At 40.2% G+C, this 22,442-nt stretch overlaps 3 protein-coding genes across 3 annotated transcripts in view; 2 read left to right on the top strand and 1 right to left on the bottom strand.

Annotated features, from left to right (window-relative positions):
• LOC126628860 (putative receptor-like protein kinase At3g47110) overlaps positions 1 to 20,935 on the top strand; it is a 40,767-nt gene extending 19,832 nt beyond the window's left edge. Inside the window, exon 4 of the mRNA XM_050298727.1 lies at positions 20,786 to 20,935. The gene's annotated coding sequence lies outside the window, so the exon portion shown is untranslated. The remainder of the gene's footprint in view (positions 1 to 20,785) is intronic.
• The window catches only part of LOC126629094 (clathrin light chain 2-like), a 58,244-nt gene that overhangs the window by 28,365 nt on the left and 7,437 nt on the right, over positions 1 to 22,442 (bottom strand). The gene's annotated exons all lie outside the window — the stretch shown is intronic.
• LOC126629089 (putative receptor-like protein kinase At3g47110) overlaps positions 17,280 to 22,442 on the top strand; it is a 169,721-nt gene continuing 164,558 nt past the window's right edge. The window contains exon 1 of the mRNA XM_050298976.1: positions 17,280 to 17,989. Coding sequence (XP_050154933.1) covers positions 17,456 to 17,989 — 534 coding nt within the window. The 5' untranslated portion in view covers positions 17,280 to 17,455. The remainder of the gene's footprint in view (positions 17,990 to 22,442) is intronic.

The raw sequence follows: 22,442 nt of genomic DNA, 5'->3' as shown, positions 1-22,442 counted from the left end.
TTTTTTTTGTCAAAAACCAATGTGTAAGTTACTTAGAGTAATGTAACATTTACCATATATTTGTACTATTATTTCTATTGCCTTTTTAATAAAAGTTGGTCCACCAATACATATGGGTTTCATCTCTATTAGATAGAGAATACAAATGATGGTACAAATGTGGTAAAATTAGCATTTTTGACAGAGATGAGATCCACATATACCCTTCCTCTATTTGAGAGGTGACACAAATATTGTATGAAAAATTTGATAAGATGAGTATATTTGAATTAAGAATTATTGCGAGTGCCAAAGTTGTGTTCCCCAACCCGTCAACCACGGCATGCACACAGAAACCAGCCGTGCAACCCAATTGGCACGCTAAAATTGACTCCTTTCTATGCGTCAACTTACGATTACCCAAGGTTAAATATCCAGAGCTTCATTTTGCAGCCCAGCTAAAATGGAGTTCTCAAGTATTCATATTAGCATTTGGTTTACTTTCGTGCAACCACTCTTTCTTCTCTTTCTTTTTAGCTCTGCCTCCGTCTCGCGTTTAGCGGGAAATCAGGTGGATAGGCTTTCCTTGCTTGCCTTCAAAACTGAAATCATGACTGATACCCTGGGCATCCTTAGCTCTTGGAATGAATCCCTCCACTTCTGTCATTGGCCAGGCATTACTTGTGGCCGCAGACACCAGAGAGTTACAGTGCTCGACCTCCAATCAAGCGAGCTGGCAGGCCACCTATCTCCCCACATTGGAAACTTGAGCTTTTTGAGGGCTTTATACCTCGCAAACAATAGCTTCAGCCACACCATCCCTCCAGAAATTGGTCGTTTGTTCCGCTTGGAAAGACTACGCCTTGACAACAACTCCTTCAGTGGTCATATTCCATTCAACGTATCACGTTGCTCTAACCTCCAATACCTTGGTTTATCTGGCAACACTCTTAGTGGCGAGCTTCCAATTGAAATTGCCTCATTATCCAAGCTTCAGGTACTTAGTTTTGCCAAGAACAATTTTTATGGGAAAATCCCACCTTCTTTTGGGAATCTTTCTTCTCTTTGGTGGCTAACTGCATTCCAAAATAATCTTCATGGAGGTATTCCAAATAGCCTTGGCCAATTGAAAAGCTTAATGCGTTTTTCATTGTCTGCAAATAACTTGAATGGTACCATCCCCCCCTCCATATTCAACCTCTCGTCAATTAAAGTCATTTCTATGTTTCAAAACAACCTTCATGGAACTCTTCCCCCTGGCTTGGGCCACACCATATTTCCAAACCTCAAAACCTTTGTTTTCCGTACCAACCAATTCACTGGACCAGTACCAGCTTCAATCTCCAATGCCTCAAACCTTTCAGTATTTGATATCTCATCCAATAAGTTTACTGGAAAAGTGCCTAGTCTGGCACGTCTGTCAAATTTGTTTTGGTTATCACTTGAGGAGAACAATCTTGGAAATAATGAGGAAGGTGACTTGGATTTCATCTCTTCTCTAGTTAATTGCACCAATTTAGAACGTTTATCTGCTGGCGTGAATAATTTTGGAGGAGTGCTGTATGAATCTATCAGCAATCTCTCAACAAAGCTCAAGGAAATATTTTTTTATGAGAATCAGATACGTGGAAACATTCCTGTCGGGATTGGAAATATTATCAACTTGGAGAGACTAGACTTTTCTACAAATTTATTGGCAGGCACTATACCAAGTTCAATATGTAAACTGAATAAGCTTTATGACCTACTTCTAGATTCAAATGAATTGTCAGGTAATGTTCCATCATCTCTAGGAAATCTTACTTCATTAAGCACTTTGTATCTTGAGTCAAACCAGTTACAAGGCAGCATACCACAAAGTCTCGGAGACTGCAGGTTTATGTTATATTTGGATCTTTCCCACAACAATCTTAGCGGTCCAATTCCAAAACAAGTCATCAATTTACCTGCTTACTTGGATCTATCTGGAAACCAACTTACTGAATCCATTCCCATGGAAGTAGGTAACTTACAGCATCTTGTTGTCTTGGCTGTTTCTGAAAACAAGTTATCTGGTGAGATTCCACAAAACTTAGGGAGTTGCACAAGTTTGACAACTCTGTCTCTGAGAGAAAATTTATTGCAGGGGACAATTCCTAAATCCTTGAGCTCTTTGAGAGGACTTGAAGATTTTGACCTCTCTCGCAACAACTTGTCTGGCATAATTCCCAACTACTTGGGGAGTTTCCCCTTCTTGCAGAATTTGAACCTTTCATTTAACGATTTTGAAGGTGCAGTACCAATCCAAGGAGTTTTTAAGAATGCAAGTGCGGTAACCGTTGTGGGAAACACACGGCTTTGTGGAGGTATACCTCACTTAAGATTGCCTAAATGCATCTCCAAGCAATCAAAGCGTGGGTTATCTCCTAAGCTGAACTTAATTATCTCAGTTTCCTGTGGGGTTGTCGGCTTGGTCTTGGTGTTGTTACTTGCACTTCTTTATCGATCAAGAAAGGCTAGAGTGCTTAAGTCAACTTCAGGATCATCACTGGGGGTTTCACTCTTGAAATTGTCCTATGGAGATCTCCTCAAAGCAACTGATGGGTTCTCTGCTTAGAATCTGATTGGTTTTGGAAGTTTCGGGTCCGTGTACAAGGGAGTTCTCAATCAGCTTGAAGAAAGAGATGTTGCGGTGAAAGTACTCAATCTTCAAACTTCAAGAGCTTCTAAAAGTTTCATATATGAATGCGAAGCAGGGAAAAACATTAGGCATCGAAATCTTGTCAAACTACTGACTGCTTGTTCAAGCATTGATTTTCAAGGAAACGATTTCAAAGCCCTGGTGTATGAGTTCATGGTGAATGGAAGCCTAGATGAGTGGCTGCACATATCAGCTCAAGGAGTAGATAGGCCAGCCAATCTGCCAAAGAATCTGAATCTCACTCAAAGAGTTAACATTGCCATCGATGTAGCATGCGCTCTGGATTATTTGCACAACCACTCCCACATGCCAATAGTTCATTGTGATATAAAGCCCATCAACATTTTGCTAGACAGTGACATGACTGCTTGTGTTGGTGATTTTGGTTTAGCAAGGTACCTCCGGGATGCTTCTTGCCCATCTCCTTTGCACGATAGCAGTTCCAATGTCATAAAAGGCACCATAGGCTATACTCCCCCAGGTAAATTTTCTTTTGTATATATTTTATTTGTGCTTCCAGTATGGTTTTGTATATAGCATGAGTTTTTTGAAGTCACATATAAGAACAAAGCTATGTTTTTGTGCATATAACTTAAAGAGTATGGAATGGGAGGTGAGCTGTCAACATATGGCGATGTGTATAGCTACGGAATACTGTTGTTGGAGATGTTAACTGGCAAGAGGCCGACAGATGACATGTTTAAAGGTGGTATGGACCTGCACAATTTTGTTATAACGGCTCTACCAGGACATGTGGAAGAAATATGTGATCCACTACTTGTTCAAATAGAAGAAAGCAAAAGCAGTACTAATCCCAGAAGTAACAGGGGGAATCATACCCCAAATGATCAAAGAAAAAGGGTTGTGGGGTGCTTGACTTCCATTGCAAGAGTGGGAGTGGCTTGTTCTGTAGCGATGCCGAGGGAGCGAAAAGACATGAGCAATGTGGTCGCTGAATTGAGTCTAATAAGGGACATGCTAACTGGAATCAGATGCCAAGTGAGCTTCTCTGATCAAGGCCCATGTAGTGAGAAATAATAGCTTGTCATCATTATTTCAACTGCCATGAAACTTGGACAGTAGTTTGCGTGGAGTGGTCTGTCGGTTTTAATATTTTTGCAGTTGCTTTTATTGTATGGTTTGTGAATGATCTTTGTAAGATCATCTTTGCGCTTGCTTGGATGTCTATTTAAGTTTAGTGTTCTGTCTGTTTAATATTTTGCTTTACTAAGTTTGTGCTTGTCCAGTCTTCAAATTTGTCAGTCTTTCTTACTTTCTTTGTTGTTTACATTGATTGTTTACACACTTGTTATTGTAGTATATACTAGCAATTGAACCTGCGCGATGCCGTAGATTTTTAATTGTGTTAAACGTGTAGAATATGTTAAAATCCATTTACATCCATATCAAACTCTATTTACATCCTTATGTTCATTAAGGAATAAAAGATAGGTGTTTGCAGAACACAGTACATAGCAAAAAAAGTTGGAGACTAAGCTGTTCATATAGATATAATACACACCAAAATATTTTTGCTTTTCATGTCCCAACTTTCAAATTGTTCCTCAGGACTTCACTCTTCTTTCTTCATCGTTGCCAAAAAGATGTTCTTCTGGCACAGTCCGTTAAAATATCGTGTGAATGTAATTGAAACCTCAGACAACAGATAGATAGCTAGGAAGAAAGAAAAACACATGCATGAAGAAAACTTGTAATTTTAGACATACATTCTTACACAATTCATCCTGTTTTCTCAAATCTTTCCAGACATCAATGAAAACAAAACTGTTCGTAGCAATGAAAACGTAATTTCTACTAATTGCATCCATACAAAAGCTGACAACCCAATGAGGCAGCATTAAGTTACAATGCTTGATCCTCTAATGGAACATTGTTAGAAATTCAAGCACTCGAGCATCTTTTGAGTTTAATTACTACTACTTAAACATGCTAAAAATTGGCTAGACTTTTTTTAATCAACACATCCGTAAGATAGCTAATTCTAATTAGTCTCATGACGTGCAAATAGGTGGATTTGGATTGGCAGTTCTATTGCCATTGTTCTAATATTCACATCTAATATTGACGTATAAGAAAACAAATGGGGGACATATAAGCAAAGCTAAGACAGAGAGTTTACATATATAATCCCTATTTCCTCTTTTTTCATCTGCTCTCAGATACCATGTGAGTGACTAAATGAGTGCATTTAAATTTGACAGAGGCGTTTTCAGCAAGTAAAAAAACAGAGGCATTTCCAAACAGAAGATTAAGTGTTAGACTTGAGTCACAGACTCACATGAGTACTGAAGGGGGAGGAGAAAAGGCTAACGTCCACCGGCGGCGAATTAGGGATGCATGCGCACGGTTCAATGCCAATGCATACGATGGTATAGTTTGACCATTCATTCAAGTTCCCTAAACACGCAAAATAGGATGAAAATAAATGATTTCATGCAATAGACGTGCAATTCTCGTCAATATTTATGTTTTCATGTCAAGGCATCATATAAGAACTGATAGCATTCAACATTGCTCACTCCTTATCTAATGAAAAATAGTTTTGCTCCTAACGTTCAATTCCACCCATGATTGGTTTATGAGTTTCAGCCAATTCCTCTCTCACCCTGCGGAAATCCTCCTTATGACAAAAACACAACCCGATTGAAACAATAATCTTAACCATGACGACAAATTAGCAAGGATTTGTATCACTGATGTCAGGACTATTGTTTTCGTACCTGTGCAGTCAGAAGAGAGATTCTTTGGCAATCACCTGCAACGTTACACAAACACCATCAAAATTCCAAAATCGGAAAAGGGATATTTTTAAAGAAATTTTTGGGATCTAGCGTACGATAAATTGCTTCCCTTCCGTCAAGCGGGTTTTGGAAAACGTCGCGGATGGAATGGTGGTGCCGTGGAAAAATTTGCAGACTCCGATTAGCTCACAATCTAAGATAATTCGAGGGTGTAGAGGAAAAATATTACCCTCTCCGACCCAAAAAAGGTCGGAAAGGCCTGAAATTGGCCGGCAAAATAAACACCGCAAGCTGGGCTTATGGAACTCTTCGGTGGAGGGTAGATTCGAGCACGCAAAGCTCGAATGTTGTTGTTGTTAGCACTCTCTTGAGTCGAATTGTTGTGGTTGCAGTGGCAGCCGTCAGAAAACGTCGATTTTTGGGTTTCTCGTTCGAACGGTAAGTCGGAGTCGGTGAGGAGCGAGAGGGGGAAGAGAGAAGAGAAAAGAACAAAAAATAAAACGAATATATATTTTCTCAGAGTGTGGCAGAGAAGTAATAAATCAAATTTAACAGGGGCAAAACGGGAAGCAAACTGTGGTTGTGAATAGTGAATCAGCTGGTTTTGGGTTTTGGTATATGTCAAATTAAATTGGGAAATTTTATTTAAATTCATCTAACTTACTTCTACACCTAACCTACTCTTTACACCCATTTGATTTTTAATAAACTATTAATATCTCTTTAAATCCAAATTTGAAACCTAATATACCCTTATAAACCCAATTCAATATGTGGATTTATTTTTACACCCATATGATTTTTAGAAGATAAAGGTTACCTCATCACCGTACATGTGTTGTTGTTTGCTTGGAAAAAAGAAAAGAGGGAACGGGGGTGATAAGTTTGAAGTTTCACAACCCATCAGTTTCTCGACGAAGACCACAATAAACTGATTTCCCAATAAGAGGATGCACGTCTTCGGTTAGAACCTCAACATCCAATTTCTCCATGTGAGGCCAAATCTGCCAGGTACATAATATACAAGGTCAGAGATTCAGTAGTAAAGAATATTAAGCATGTCTGTAAAACTTCACCCAAAAATCCAAAGAAAACAAAAATCATACCAGAAACGGGAGGGGGAGGGTCAAAAGGAAAACAATCAAAAGAGGGAGGTCGCAAAAAGAACAAGAGAAGCGACACTGTATTTTACCTCGGAAGCATATTGCCTCGAGAACGCCTTGAGATAGCCTAAAGTTGAAAGACACCATTGCTCTTTTTCACCTACATTATAAACATTACTTGTCCTCCCACCACTCAGTTCACTGCAAAAGTTAAGAAGACAAGTTAAATACACTTGAATGGCATGTCACACAATGTCGAAACAATTTATTAATTTATGATAACAAAAACAAGTTATTTAGGAAAACAAAGGAGACTACACGAAAATAAAGCTAGTCAATTACGAAGGACAACAATAAAGTAATCTGTATCCCACTCTCTCCCCTCCATAAACATCCTTCATCTGCTCTAACCTTGTAGTCAACATGTTTTTCATTTACATAAATATAGGATTTTGTATGTTAGTGAGGGAAAGAAATACCTTTTCTTAGGTATTCCATTCTCATTGTCTACATCCATTGCGGATGATTCTTCAAGGTCAACTGCCATAGAATCTGCATGAATCCCCTTTAATCCCTGCAATGTGACACATTTGGATGCTTCTGGCAGCCGTTCCGTTAACACATATGAACCCCGAGCTCTTGCAAAGTTATAGAGGATGAATATTAATTCAATTACACAAGTGCAATAGTGGGAAGATAAATTTGATCGTAGGGTTTAATTATAGTGTTTGGGTTTATTGATAAATTTGAGTTTTATTATTAATTTCATTTTGTACTTAATAGTAATTATGCAATAGGGTAAAATAGACAATTACAACAACAACAACAACAACAACAACAAAGCCTTTTCCCACTAAGTGGGGTCGGCTATATGAATCCTAGAACGCCATTGCGCTCGGTTTTGTGTCATGTCCTCCGTTAGATCCAAGTACTCAAGTCTTTTCTTAGGGTCTCTTCCAAAGTTTTCCTAGGTCTTCCTCTACCCCTTCGGCCCTGAACCTCTGTCCTGTAGTCACATTTTCGAACCGGAGTGTCAGTAGGCCTTCTTTGCACATGTCCAAACCACCGGAACCGATTTTCTCTCATATTTCCTTCAATTTTGGCTACTCCTACTTTACTTCGGATATCCTCATTCCCAATCTTATCCTTTCTCGTGTGCCCATACATCCCACGAAGCATCCTCATCTCCGCTACACCCATTTTGTGTACGTGTTGATGCTTCACCGCCCAACATTCTGTGCCATACAACATCGCTGGCCTTATTGCCGTCCTATAAAATTTTCCCTTGAGCTTCAGTGGCCTACGACGGTCACACAACACGCCGGATGCACTCTTACACTTCATCCATCCAGCTTGTATTCTATGGTTGAGATCTCCATCTAATTCTCCGTTCTCTTGCAAGATAGATCCTAGGTAGCGAAAACGGTCACTTTTTGTAATCTTCGCTAGATTGCTCCGGTCATTAGTGTGGATAAGTATATAAATGGATAAAGATAGGAAAGCAAACACAAGATGCACGTGGTTCACCCAGATTGGCTACGTCCACGGAATATGGGAGTTCTCATTAATTGTGAAGGGTTTACACAAGTACATAGGTTCAAGCTCTCCTTTAGTGAGTATAAGTGAATGATTTAGTACAAATGACATTAGGAAATATTGTGGGAGAATGATCTCGTAACCACGAAACTTCTAAGTACCGGAGTATGGTATCGTCTTGACTTGCTTTATCTGTCTCATAGGTAGATGTGGCATCTTCTCTGGAAGTACTCTTCCTCAATCCATGGGTGGTATCTGTAACTGGTGGAGATGCACAAGGTAATGTATCAATTTCACTTGAAGCTTACTTGTAGTTTCAGGCTTGGTCAAGCGCGATACAAACCATGTAGTAGGAGTCCCCCAAGTCGCCGGGCTAGGGGATTTGCTGAAAGAGGTGACAGACAAGGTAAGCAATCAGAGCTCCGGCTGATTGTTCACATTCTCCCTATCTTGCAGGCAGCATGAAGGATAAAGAGAAGAAAAATGAGAAGAGATGATATGGGATACTTTTGCTTTTGAAGAAGTAACTTTCCACAGGCTTATTCTTGAACCGGGCTGGAGGGTTTTCTGGTTTCCTCCAGAGTATAAGGCCGACTGAAGAATTTGAGGGTCAAAACAAGTCCATCAAATCTAGAGTACGTTCGACCCTGCTGATATGGGATACTTTTGCTTTTGACAGAGTAGTAGATGTATCGGCACGTGTGCTGTTACGCTTGTCTCCACATGCTTCCCTGTATCTTTCTCACTTGCCCTATCTGTTCCTCAAGCAGATGCGGTATCTTCCCTGGAAGCATAAGATGTTGAAGATGAGTACTCGAGAGCAATGCCAGGTAAGTAATCAGGTAAAGGGTTCCAGGCTGGAAGCTTGATTCCAAGTGCTGACTGATTGCTCTCTTTCTCCTTGTCTTGCAGGTAAGAACAAGGTCAAAGGAAAAGACAGGGAAAAAGCATGATATGGGATACTCTTGCTTTTAACCCTGATGATATGAGATATTCTTGCTCTAGTATAGCTTGTTTACAGAGGTATTATCGGGGGGAAATAAAACTGAATATTTCGAAAGGCTTCGTTGGGAGTGCCCTCTCAGATAAGAGAAAGGGTTGAGCATTTTTGCAGGTCTGCCTGTCCGTTAGGGATGGAGGTCGACATATATAGGAGTCTCCCTAACATCAAGTAATAATGTTATTCCTTTACCCTGCTGCCAGCTTCACATGTTTTAACTCTGTCAGAGCACTTTGAAAAAGTGGTCTGTGGTATCTGGAAAGCTGATGTTGCGTGTGAAGATTACAGACAAGCTTTATCCAATGAGATCCAGCTCTTGAAGTTGGGAAAGTGGTGCCTCTTCGGTTTTCGAACAAGCAATCCTGTCGGGGATCCGGCTCTCGAGATTCGGAGAACGATGCCTCTTCGTTTTTTGAGAAAGCAATCCTGCTGGGGGTCTGGCTCTCGAAAATCGGAGAGCGGTGTCTCTTCGATTTTTGAGAAAGTCATCATGTTGGGAGTCTGGCTCTCGAGATTCGGAGGGCGGTGCCTCTTCGATTTTGGAGCAAGCAATCTTGTTGGGAGTGTTTTCTCGAATGTGAGTAAAGGTTGGGCATGTTTGCTAGTCTACCTTGCCACGAAGCACAAAGGTTGACACACAGGGACTTTCCAATTATCCAGCAGTGGTACTGTTCCTTTACCCTCTTTTCGATTTTTGAGAAAGTAATCATGTTGGGAGTCTGGCTCTCGAGATTCGGAGGGCGGTGCCTCTTCGATTTTGGAGCAAGCAATCCTGTTAGGAGTGTTTTCTCGAATGTGAGTAAAGGTTGGGCATGTTTGCTAGTCTACCTTGCCACGAAGCACAGAGGTTGACACACCGGGACTTTCCAATTATCCAGCAGTGGTACTGTTCCTTACCCTTGTGGGTAATAATATGGTAGCTAAACCTTCAAAATTTATGTGTCTAAACTTTGTTAGTGTTGTTTCTTTGCAATTCTTTTACCCTTCTTGGTCAGAGCGATGTAGCGAAAGCTGCAAGCTTCACGTGTCTCAACTTTGTCAGAGAACTTTGGCAAAGTTATCTGTGGTACCCATGAGTTACTGTTGCGTGTGGGAAGTGGGTGATTGAACAGTACGATTCATGTGCTTTCTACTTCGCCAGAAATCTTCGACAGAATGTCCATAATTTCCGCAAAGCTGAGTGTGCGTGTGACAGGTGCTGACAAGGCTGGAAAAGTAGGTGCCTCTTCGATTTCTGAGATCGGCCCTCGTGGTCTCTGAGCAGCCCAGCTTTTGAGAAAGCAAGCCTCTTTGATTTCTAAGATCGGCCTTCGTGATCTTTGAGCAGCCCAGCTTTTGAGAAAGCAAACGCCTCTTCGATTTCTGAGATCAACCCTCGTGGTCTCTGAGCAGCCCAGCTTTTGAGAAAGCAAACGCCTCTTCGATTTCTGAGCAGGCGCCTCTTCGATTTCTGAAGCTTCGTCGAGTGCAGATTTTTATCGGGGCTGACATTAAGTTCCAAAGCACACTTGAATATCCACCAGTAGAAGCTCTATTCTTGCACTTCTAAGATCTTGATTTGTCCGACCTCTTCTCTCTTCAACACCTTTGAAAATGTCTGGCCCCTCCGACCGTCGTTTTGACTTGAACCTTGTTGAAGAGGCAGCCCCGCATTCTCCAGAAAAACATATGGCGCCCATCCTTCGTCTCCCCTACTGGTCCTCTTACCGTTGGGGATTCCGTGATGAAGAATGATATGACCGCTGCGGTAGTGGCCAGGAACCTTCTCACTCCCAAAGATAACAGACTACTTTCCAAACGGTCTGATGAGTTGGCTGTTAAGGATTCTCTGGCTCTTAGTGTTCAGTGTGCAGGTTCTGTGTCTAATATGGCCCAACGCCTATTTGCTCGAACCCGCCAAGTTGAATCATTGACGGCTGAAGTGATGAGTCTCAAACAGGAGATTAGAGGGCTCAAGCATGAGAATAAACAGTTGCACCGGCTCGCACATGACTATGCTACAAACATGAAGAAGAAGCTTGACCAGATGAAGGAATCTGATGGTCAGGTTTTACTTGATCATCAGAGATTTGTGGGTTTGTTCCAAAGGCATTTATTGCCTTCGTCTTCTGGGGCTGTACCGCATAATGAAGCTCCAAATGATCAACCTCTGATGCCTCCTCCTTCTAGGGTTTTGTCCAGTACTGAGGCTCCGAATGATCCCCCTCCGGTGCCTTCTCTTTCTGGGGCTCTACCGACTGCTGAGACTTCTCCTAAGCAACCTTTGTGAAGGCTCCCTCTTGTTTGTTTATTTTGACTCAAGTATATGTACATATTTGTAACTTATCGGGGATATCAATAAATAAACTTTCCTTCATTTCAACGTATTGTGTTAAATACACCAAAGCCTTCTTCGCTAAGTTCTTTGAATTTTCTTTTGTTGAAGCTTTGTGAGTGGAACATGTAGGTTGAGGTAGTGTTCCCTTAATTTCCTGAGTGAGGAAAATTTCTCGGTTGGAGACTTGGAAAATCCAAGTCACTGAGTGGGATCGGCTATATGAATCTTAGAACGCCATTGTGCTCGGTCCTGTGTCATGTCCTTCGTTAGATCCAAGTACTCTAAGTCTTTTCTTAGAGTCTCTTCCAAAGTTTTCCTAGGTCTTCCTCTACCCCTTCGGCCCTGAACCTCTGTCCCATAGTCGCATCTTCTAATCGGAGCGTCAGTAGGCTTTCTTTGCACATGTCCAAACCACCGTAACCGATTTTCTCTCATCTTTCCTTCAATTTCGGCTACTCCTACTTTACCCCGGATATCCTCATTCCTGATCTTATCCTTTCTCGTGTGCCCACACATCCAACGAAGCATCCTCATCTCCGCTACACCCATTTTGTGTACGTGTTGATGCTTCACCGCCCAACATTCTGTGCCATACAACATCGCCGGCCTTATTGCCGTCCTATAAAATTTTCCCTTGAGCTTCAGTGGCATACGGCGGTCACATAACACGCCGGATGCACTCTTCCACTTCATCCATCCAGCTTGTATTCTATGGTTGAGATCTCCATCTAATTCTCCGTTCTTTTGCAAGATAGATCCTAGGTAACGAAAACGGTCGCTCTTTGGTATTTCTTGATCTCCGATCCTCACCCCTAACTCGTTTTGACCTCCATTTGCACTGAACTTGCACTCCATATATTCTGTCTTTGATCGGCTTAGGCGAAGACCTTTAGATTCAAACTCTTCTCTCCAAAGGTTAAGCTTTGCATTTACCCATTCCTGAGTTTCATCTATCAACACTATATCGTCTGCGAAAAGCATACACCAAGGAATATCATCTTGAATATGTCCTGTTAACTCATCCATTACCAACGCAAAAAGGTAAGGACTTAAGGATGAGCCTTGATGTAATCCTACAGTTATGGGAAAGCTTTCAGTTTGTCCTTCATGAGTTCTTACGGCAGTCTTTGCTCCTTCATACATATCCTTTATAGCTTGGATATATGCTACTCGTACTCCTTTCTTCTCTAAAATATTCCAAAGAATGTCTCTTGGGACCCTATCATACGTTTTCTCCAAATCTATAAAGACCATGTGTAAATCCTTTTTCCCATCTCTATATCTTTCCATCAATCTTCGTAAGAGATAGATTGCCTCCATGGTTGAGCGCCCTGGCATGAACCCGAATTGGTTGTTCGAAACCCGTGTCTCTTGCCTCAATCTATGCTCAATGACTCTCTCCCAGAGCTTCATTGTATGACTCATTAGCTTAATACCCCTATAGTTCATGCAATTTTGTACGTCGCCCTTATTCTTGTAGATAGGCACCAAAGTGCTCGTTCGCCACTCATTTGGCATCTTCTTCGTTTTCAAAATCCTATTGAAAAGGTCAGTGAGCCATGTTATACCTGTCTCTCCCAAAACTTTCCACACTTCGATTGGTATATCGTCTGGGCCTATTGCTTTTCTATGCTTCATCTTCTTCAAAGCTACAACCATTTCTTCCTTCCGGATTCGACGATAAAAAGAGTAGTTTCTACACTCTTCTGAGTTACTCAACTCCCCTAAAGAAGCACTCCTTTCATGTCCTTCATTGAAAAGATTATGAAAATAACCTCTTCATCTGTCTTTAACCGCGTTCTCTGTAGCAAGAACCTTTCCATCCTCATCCTTGATGCACCTCACTTGGTTTAGGTCCCTTGTCTTCTTTTCCCTTGCTCTAGCTAGTTTATAGATATCCAACTCTCCTTCTTTGGTATCTAGTCATTTATACATATCGTCGTAAGCCGCTAACTTAGCTTCTCTGACAGCTTTCTTCGCCTCTTGCTTCGCTTTTCTATACCTTTCACCATTTTCATCAGTCCTATCCTTGTATAAGGCTTTACAACATTCCTTCTTAGCCTTCACCTTTGTTTGTACCTCCTCATTCCACCACCAAGATTCCTTTTGGTGTGGGGCAAAGCCCTTGGACTCTCCTAATACCTCTTTTGCTACTCTTCGGATACAACTAGCCATGGAATCCCACATTTGGCTAGCTTCCCCATCTCTATCCCACACACACCGGGTGATTACTTTCTCTTTGAAAATGGCTTGTTTTTCTTCTTTTAGATTCCACCATCTAGTCATTGGACACTTCCAAGTCTTGTTCTTTTGTCTCACTCTTTTGATATGTACATCCATCACCAACAAGCGATGTTGATTAGCCACGCTCTCTCCTGGTATAACTTTGCAATCCTTACAAGTTATACGATCCCCTTTCCTCATTAGAAGAAAATCTATTTGTGTTTTTGACGACCCACTCTTGTAGGTGATCACATGTTCTTCTCTCTTCTTAAAGAAGGCGTTGGCTAAGAAGAGATCATATGCCATTGCAAAATCCAAGATAGCTTCCTCATCCTCGTTTCTCTCCCCAAAACCATGGCCACCATGAAAACCTCCATAGTTGCCTGTCTCCCTACCCACGTGTCCATTTAAATCTCTTCCTATAAATAACTTCTCCGTCTGAGCAATTCCTTGCACCAAGTCTCCAAGGTCTTCCCAAAATTTCTCCTTCGAACTCGTATCCAACCCTACTTGAGGTGCGTACGCACTAATCACATTGATAAGTTCTTGTCCTATTACAATCTTGATTGCCATGATTCTATCTCCTACCCTCTTGACATCTACAACATCTTGTGTCAAGGTCTTGTCCACGATGATGCCAACACCGTTTCTCGTTCTATTTGTGCCCGAATACCAAAGTTTAAACCCTGAGTTTTCTAGATCATTTGCCTTACTACCAACCCACTTAGTTTCTTGTAGGCACATAATATTTATCCTTCTTCTCACCATAACTTCCACTACTTCCATAGATTTTCCCATTAAGGTTCCTATATTCCCCGTTCCTAAACGCATTTTGCTCTCTTGAACTCTACCCTTCTGTCCTAGCTTCTTCACCCTCCCCTGTCTAATAGGATCAAAGTACTTCTTTTGTGTGTCCCGTGTAAAGTTGATAGGAGCATATGCTCCCAAACAACTTTGAGTGGAGTCGTTCGAAAAGAAGTTTCTATGGCCCCCTTGCTCATTTAACACTGCATCCGGGTGCCGATGGAGATACAGCGACCCTTGCTCACTTATCACTGTGCTCGGGCCACACAGCGCGCCACTTAGCGCGCCACTTACGGGTGACGCCCTAGCTTTAGCGCAATTTTGTTCTGAATTCATTTTCATAAGGATTCGACGTGATCATGGAGTGCCGGCTGTCGACTACCTGACGCCCTCCCCCTCCTCCTTTATCCGGGCTTGGGACCGGCAATGTAAGTACATAGGCGGAGTTGGTAAAATAGACAATTAACATTTAAAATTTTAAGTTTGGTGTAAAAAAAGGTTGAATGGGTTTAAATAAAATTTCCCAATTAAATTTGGCTGTGACTTCTTGATTCTTCTTATCGTTAGAATTTATATTATTTTCATATTTTTTAAATTGCTCCAACAATTTCTTCTATAAAGTATTCAGTTGTTTCTTTCAAATTATCCAATGTTAACATAACAATAATCAGTTGTGTCTTTTAGCTAATGCAGTCATTATTATACATAAATTCTGACTTGCAGGTTGCAACCAATCCAATACATAGTTTAGTGGTGCCACCCGTTAAAAATTATTCCAATCATTCCACAAATGTACGTCATGTAACGTCACCCAGTCCCTAATTGTTCAAATAGAAGAAAGCAGCAGCAGTACTAATCCCATAAGTAATAGGCGGAATCATGCCCCAAATGATCGAAGAAGAACGGTTGTGGAGTGCTTGACTTCCATTGCAAGAGTAGGAGTCGCCTAGGCACCTAGCTGTTAAGTTCTAGTCCGCTGTTTCACTAGCTCCTAACATTTTTTAGGATCTAATACTAGCCATTTAAGATTCTTACATTGGTTTTGATATTGTAGCTTACAACCATTTTGGTGAAGAGACTATCTTCTACTACGAATATTGACTCAAAACTTTGCACTCTCCAATGTGAACCTTGCACTCTTTTGAATTTCGCCCCTTCCCTAACCAAATCTTGGCTTCGCCACTGTGTGGGACACTTTAGTTTGAGCACCTTTGTCTGTTCTGATATGATAATGCGGTGTTAATTTAGGCTATAATGATGAATCTTTGTGTTTAAGATTTTGTTTATGCCAGATGTGTGAGGCATTAGCCATGATTTCATCTGGGCAATTACGAAATATCAAAAAAGTATCCTATCTGCTAAGAATAACACACTCCTGCGGGAACTAGACATCCCAATATTTTACAATCTGATTACAAATTATTATCAATTATATGTTATTTTTAGATTGTTAGTGGCTTTGTTCTATTTTATATATTGACATACAACATTAAAATCCCGATCATGGTCCACTAAAAAGTATTAAACGTGTTATGAATAGAAAATGTGGTATGAATAGAAACGCATTCTAACATGGATTTCTTTTTACTGTGGAATTATCTGCAGAAAAGTTCTGAAAGGTGGTTACAGTGGAGACCAATATTCAGAACACAGTGGACAAGTCTTTACAAGCTAATCCTACCGGTAATAAAAACCACATCCGTTGTCTCTCTTCTTACATGCTTTTTAACATGGAGAGAAATTTAATCTGTATTTCAAAATTAGTGGTCTTCTTGATGTTCAACGGTAGGGAAATGGTTATTGAAATTGTATTTTGAAATTAGTGATCTTGATTCAGAACAAAAGGACTAATTTCCTTCCTATAGATACACACACACACACACAAGCCCTTTATATATATACACACACACACACAAGCCCTTTAACAAGAGGGATCCCTATTTTTTCAATGGAGACACCCTCTTGACCGTTGGATTGACTTTTAATGGAATTGTGTAGTTGAGATTAACCACGCAATCTCAACTACACAATTTCATTAAAAGTCAATCCAACGGTCAAGGAGGTGTCCCTTTTTAAAAAAAAAAATGGGAATCCCTCTTGTTAAAGGATTACACACACACACACACACATACATGAAGCCTTCAAGGGAAAGGATCCCCATTATTTTAAAAAAAATGGAGACATCCTTTTGACTGCTAGATTTGGGTTTAATGAAATTTTGTGGTTGAGATTATGTGGCCTGTGATTTAATCTCAATCATTTAATTTCATTAAAACCAAATCTAATAGTCAAAAGGGTGTTCCTTTTTTTTTTTTTGAAAAATAGAAATCTCTTCCCTTAAAGAGCATGTGTATATATATTATATACACACAAATCTTACATGTTCTAAAGACCTTTGTTTTCTATATTGATATTTCCTAAATATTTTAAAGACCCGCGGCAATGCCTGGGCACTTTTTCTAATCTTACATACATAGGGGCTCTGTTTCTAGTCTTACCTACTTTGCACTATTTCTAGTCTTACCTACTTTGCACTTTTTCTAGTCTTCCCTACTTTGCATTTACCTACTTTGTATGAACTTTTTACTTTCTGCTTTTTATGGTAATTCTAACGTAAAACGTCGGAGTCTTTTTTTTTCGTCAAGAACCAACGTGTAAGTTACTCAATTAGTACCACACTTATCATATATTTGTATTATTATTTTTACCATTTTTTTAATAGAGTTTGATCCACCAACGCATTTTGGTCTCATCTCTATTAAAGAGATAATACAAATATGGTAAGATTAACATTTTTGACAGAGTTAAGCCCTTTATTGATACAAATATTGTATGAGAAATTTGATAAGAGTGGCATTTTTGAATTAAGAATTATTGCGAGTGCAAAACCTATGTGTTGTGTTCCCCAACCCGTCAACCACGGCATGCACGCAGTAACGCAGAAACCAGCCATGCAACCCAATTTGGACGCTAAAATTGACTCCTTTCTTTGCGTCAACTTTGATTACCTAAGGTTAAATATCCAGAGCTTCATTTTGCAGCCTAGCTAAAATGGAGTTCTCAAGTATTCATATTAGCATTTGGTTTATTTTCATCCAACCACTCTTTCTTCTCTTTCTTTTTAGCTCTGCCTCCTCCTTGCGTTTAGCGGGAAATGAGGTGGATAGGCTTTCCTTGCTTGCCTTCAAGGCTGAAATCGTGACCGATACCCTCGGCATCCTTGGCGCTTGGAATGAATCCCTCCACTTCTGTCATTGGCCAGGCATTACTTGTGGCCGCAGACACCAGAGGGTTACAGTGCTCGACCTCCAATCAAGCGGGCTGGCCGGCCACCTATCTCCCCACATTGGAAACTTGAGCTTTATGCGGGCTTTATACCTTCAAAACAATAGCTTCAGCCACACCATCCCCCCAGATATTGGACGTTTGTTCCGCTTGGAAAGACTATGCCTTTATAACAACTCCTTCAGTGGTCATATTCCATTCAACATGTCACGTTGCTCTAACCTCCAATACGTTCACTTATATGGCAATACTCTTAGTGGCGAACTTCCAACTGAAATTGCCTCATTGTCCAAGCTTCAGGTACTTGTATTAGGCAAGAATCATTTTTATGGGAATATCCCGCCTTCTTTTGGTAATCTTTCTTCTCTTCAGAAGTTATCTGCATATGGAAATAATCTGCATGGAGATATTCCAAATAGCCTTGGCCAGTTGAAAAGCTTAGTGTATTTCTCACTAGCTACAAATTATTTGAATGGTACCATCCCTCCCTCCATATACAACCTCTCGTCAATTAAACTCATTTATATGTATCAAAACAACCTTCATGGAACTCTTCCTCCTGGCTTGGGCCACACTATATTTCCAAACCTCGATACCCTTGTTTTCAAAACCAACCAATTCACTGGACCAGTACCAGCTTCAATCTCCAATGCCTCAAGCCTTTCAACATTTTCTATCTCAGTCAATAAGTTTACTAGAAGAGTTCCTAGTCTGGCACGCCTGTCAAATTTGTATTGGTTTGAACTTCATGACAACAATCTTGGAAATAATGAGGAAGGTGACTTGGATTTCATCTCTTCTCTAGTTAATTGCACCAATTTAGAAGTTTTAACTAGCGGCCTCAATAATTTTGGAGGAGTGCTGCCTGAATCTATGAGCAATCTCTCAACAAAGCTCACGGAAATAGATTTTCATGAGAACCAGATACGCGGAAACATTCCCATCGGGGTTGGAAATCTTATCAACGTGGAGAGACTAGGCTTTTTTGCAAATTCATTGGCTGGCACTATACCGAGTTCAATAGGTAAACTGAATAAGCTTTATGACCTATTTCTAGATTCGAATGAATTGTCAGGTAATGTTCCATCATCTCTAGGAAATCTTACTTCATTAAGCCAATTGAGTCTCAACTCCAACAAGTTAAATGGAAGCATACCACAAAGTCTCGGAGACTGCAGGTTTATGTTAGCATTGGATCTTTCCTACAACAATCTTAGCGGTCCAATTCCAAAACAAGTCATTAATTTACCTGTTTACTTGGATCTATCTGGAAACCAACTTACTGAATCCATTACCATGGAAGGAGGTAACTTACAGCATCTTGTTATCTTGGATGTTTCTGAAAACAAGTTATCTGGTGAGATTCCACAAAGCTTAGGGAGTTGCACAAGTTTGACGACTCTGTCTCTGAGAGAAAATTTATTGCAGGGGCCAATGCCTAAATCCTTGGGCTCTTTGAGAGGAATTGAAGATTTTGACCTCTCTCGCAACAACTTGTCTGGCATAATTCCCAACTACTTGGGGAGTTTCCCCTTCTTGCAGAATTTGAACCTTTCTTTTAACAATTTTGAAGGTGCAGTACCAATCCAAGGAGTTTTTAAGAATGCAAGTGCGGTATCTGTTGTGGGAAACACACGGCTCTGTGGAGGTATACCTCACTTAAGATTGCCTAAATGCATCACCAAGCAATCTAAGCACGGGTTATCTCCTAAGCTGAACTTAATTATCTCAGTTTCCTGTGGGGTTGTCGGCTTGGTCTTGGTGTTGTTACTTGCGCTTCTTTATCAATCAAGAAAGGCTAGAGCGCTCAAGTCAACTTCAGGATCATCACTGGGGGTTTCACTTTTGAAACTGTCCTATGGAGATCTCCTCAAAGTAACTGATGGGTTCTCTGCTTCGAATCTGATTGGTTCTGGAAGTTTCGGGTCCGTGTACAAGGGAGTTCTCAATCAGCATGAAGAAATAAATGTTGCGGTGAAAGTACTCAATCTTCAAACTTCAAGAGCTTCTAAAAGTTTCATATCTGAATGTGAAGCCCTGAAAAGCATTAGGCATCGAAATCTTGTCAAGCTACTGACTGCTTGTTCAAGCATTGACTTTCAAGGAAACGATTTCAAAGCCCTGGTGTATGAGTTCATGGTGAATGGAAGCCTAGATGAGTGGCTGCACATATCAGCTCAAGGAGTAGATAGGCCAGCCAATCTGCCAAAGAATCTGAATCTCACTCAAAGAGTTAACATTGCCATCGATGTAGCGTATGATCTGGATTATTTGCACAACCGCTCCCACATACCAATAGTTCATTGTGATATAAAGCCTAGCAACATTTTGTTAGACAGTGACATGACTGCTTGTGTTGGTGATTTCGGTTTAGCAAGGTACCTCCAGGATGTTTCTTGCCCATCTCCTTTGCACGAGAGCAGTTCCAATGTCATAAAAGGCACCATAGGCTATACTCCCCCAGGTAAATTTTCTTTTGTATATATTTTATTTGTGCTTCCAGTATGGTTTTGTATATAGCATGAGTTTTTTGAAGTCACATATAAGAACAAAGCTATGTTTTTGTGCATATAACTTAAAGAGTATGGAATGGGAGGCGAGCTGTCAACATATGGCGATGTGTATAGCTACGGAATACTGTTGTTGGAGATGTTAACTGGCAAGAGGCCGACAGATGACATGTTTAAAGGTGGTATGGACCTGCACAATTTTGTTATAACGGCTCTACCAGAACGTGTGGGAGAAATATGTGATCCACTAATTGTTCAAATAGAAGAAAGCAGCAGCAGTACTAATCCCAGAAGTAATAGGGGGAATCATGCCCCAAATGATCAAAGAAAAAGGGTTGTGGAGTGCTTGACTGACATTGCAAGAGTAGAAGTTGCTTGTTCTGTAGCGATGCCGGGAGAGCGAAAGGACATGAGCAATGTGGTAGCTGAATTGAGTCTAATAAGGGATGTGCTAACTGGAACTAGGATGCCCAGAGAGAATCTGTGATGACGACCTAAGTAGTGAGTAATAATACCCTGTTATCATTAAATAAAATCCCATGACAGTGCTTGAATTTTGCATGGTGATCTTCTGAATGATGACGAGGAGGACTGGAACAAGTGAAGTGGATTTTCCCGTTTTGCAATTTCATTTTGTATGTTTTGTGAATGATCTTAATTTGTAAGATCATCTTTATGTTTGCTTGGAAATTTGAAATTTGTCAATTTAAGGTTGGTTCATGTTCTTATAATTAAATTATGCAATTTTAAGTTTAGAATTTGTCAATTCAAGTTTGGTGTGTGTGTATATATATGTATATATATGTATGTATGTATGTATGTATGCAAGCCTTTTCGTACACAGCCTGCAAAAATAAACGTTAAGCGCACCTCTTGCATTGTTAATAAATTTACTCATTGCTCATTTGGTGGTTTTGGTAGCCCAAGTATCAGGCCGGGTAGGCAGAGAAATCTTATTTTTGGGAGTTTGGTTAGGGCGTGTTTGGTATCGTACTTAAATGTTTTCATAATTTTTTAAAATATTTCTTAAGAACATCTTTTAAGAACAATTTTATTTAAGATTCAAGAACTTGTTTGGTATGAGATTTAAAATGGTTTAAAAAAATTTAATTAAAAATAAAAGGAAAAAAAAAAAACCTACAACAACTCCCTGTGGATTCGAGCATTACTACTAATTTAATTAGATAGAGAGAGAGATCCAAAGAGAGGGTCGCAAGCGAGGGTGAGAGAGAAAGAGAAGAGAGAGAGCTTAGAGATGGGCGTGGATCTTGGGCGGGTTGGGCTTGTTGCATGGTCAAACCAACCCTAACCCAACCTTTACAATTTGGGTTGGGTTTGGGTTCATACGGGTGTAGTCAGGTTCAGGTTTGAAGTAGGTTTAGATTTATTTGGATTGTGTTCGGATTCGCCCATGGAGTTCAACCTTATAACACATTATTTTGCATAACTAATCAAATTTTGAACCAAAAAGCGTTAATATTAGTTAAAATTTCATTTACACATCATCATTTACACAAAAGTTAAAACAAACAACTTAGAGATCTTACCTCTCTTAAAGTATTATCTGTAGCCAATTTTTGCATGGAGATATTCCAAATAGCCTTGGACAGTTGAAAAGTTTATTATTTCCTTCCATATACAACCTCTCTTCAATATAATACTTTTCTGTCACGGAACTCTTCCTCCTGGCTCGGATCACCCTTTATTTCCAAACATAGTAAATATTGCTTACAATGGAAACCAATTTCCAGAAATGTTTTGGAGGTTTAAAGATTCAGGAATTGCACGAGTTTCCAAAACTATTTGGGAGTTGCATGAGTTTGAGGACTGTCTCTGAGAGGTAACTTATCGGATGGGACAATTCCTTAATCCTTGAGTTCTTTGAGAGGGGTTGAATATTTCGATCTTTCTCGTAGCAACCTTTCCGGCAGAATTCCCAACTATTTGGAGCGTTTCAAGTTGCAGAATTTGAACCTCTCATTACAATTTTGAAGGTGCAGTAGCAATGCAAGGAATTTTAGAAAACACAAATTTAATTTCTAACATGGGAAACACACAGCTTTATGGCGGTACACCTAATTTAAGATTGCCCTTATGCTTTATCTAAGAAAGTACTACTTCTTAGGCTGAAAATATTCTCTCAATTGCTTGTGGGGTTGTTGGATTGATCGTAGTGTTGTAACTTGTGCTTCTTTGCCGATCAAGAAAAGCAAGAGAACTTAAGTCAACTTGAGGATCCAGGG

The sequence above is a fragment of the Malus sylvestris genome, chromosome 7 (assembly GCF_916048215.2).
Source record: "Malus sylvestris chromosome 7, drMalSylv7.2, whole genome shotgun sequence".
Taxonomy (NCBI): domain Eukaryota; kingdom Viridiplantae; phylum Streptophyta; class Magnoliopsida; order Rosales; family Rosaceae; genus Malus; species Malus sylvestris.
This window is presented reverse-complemented; position numbering and strand designations above follow the sequence as displayed.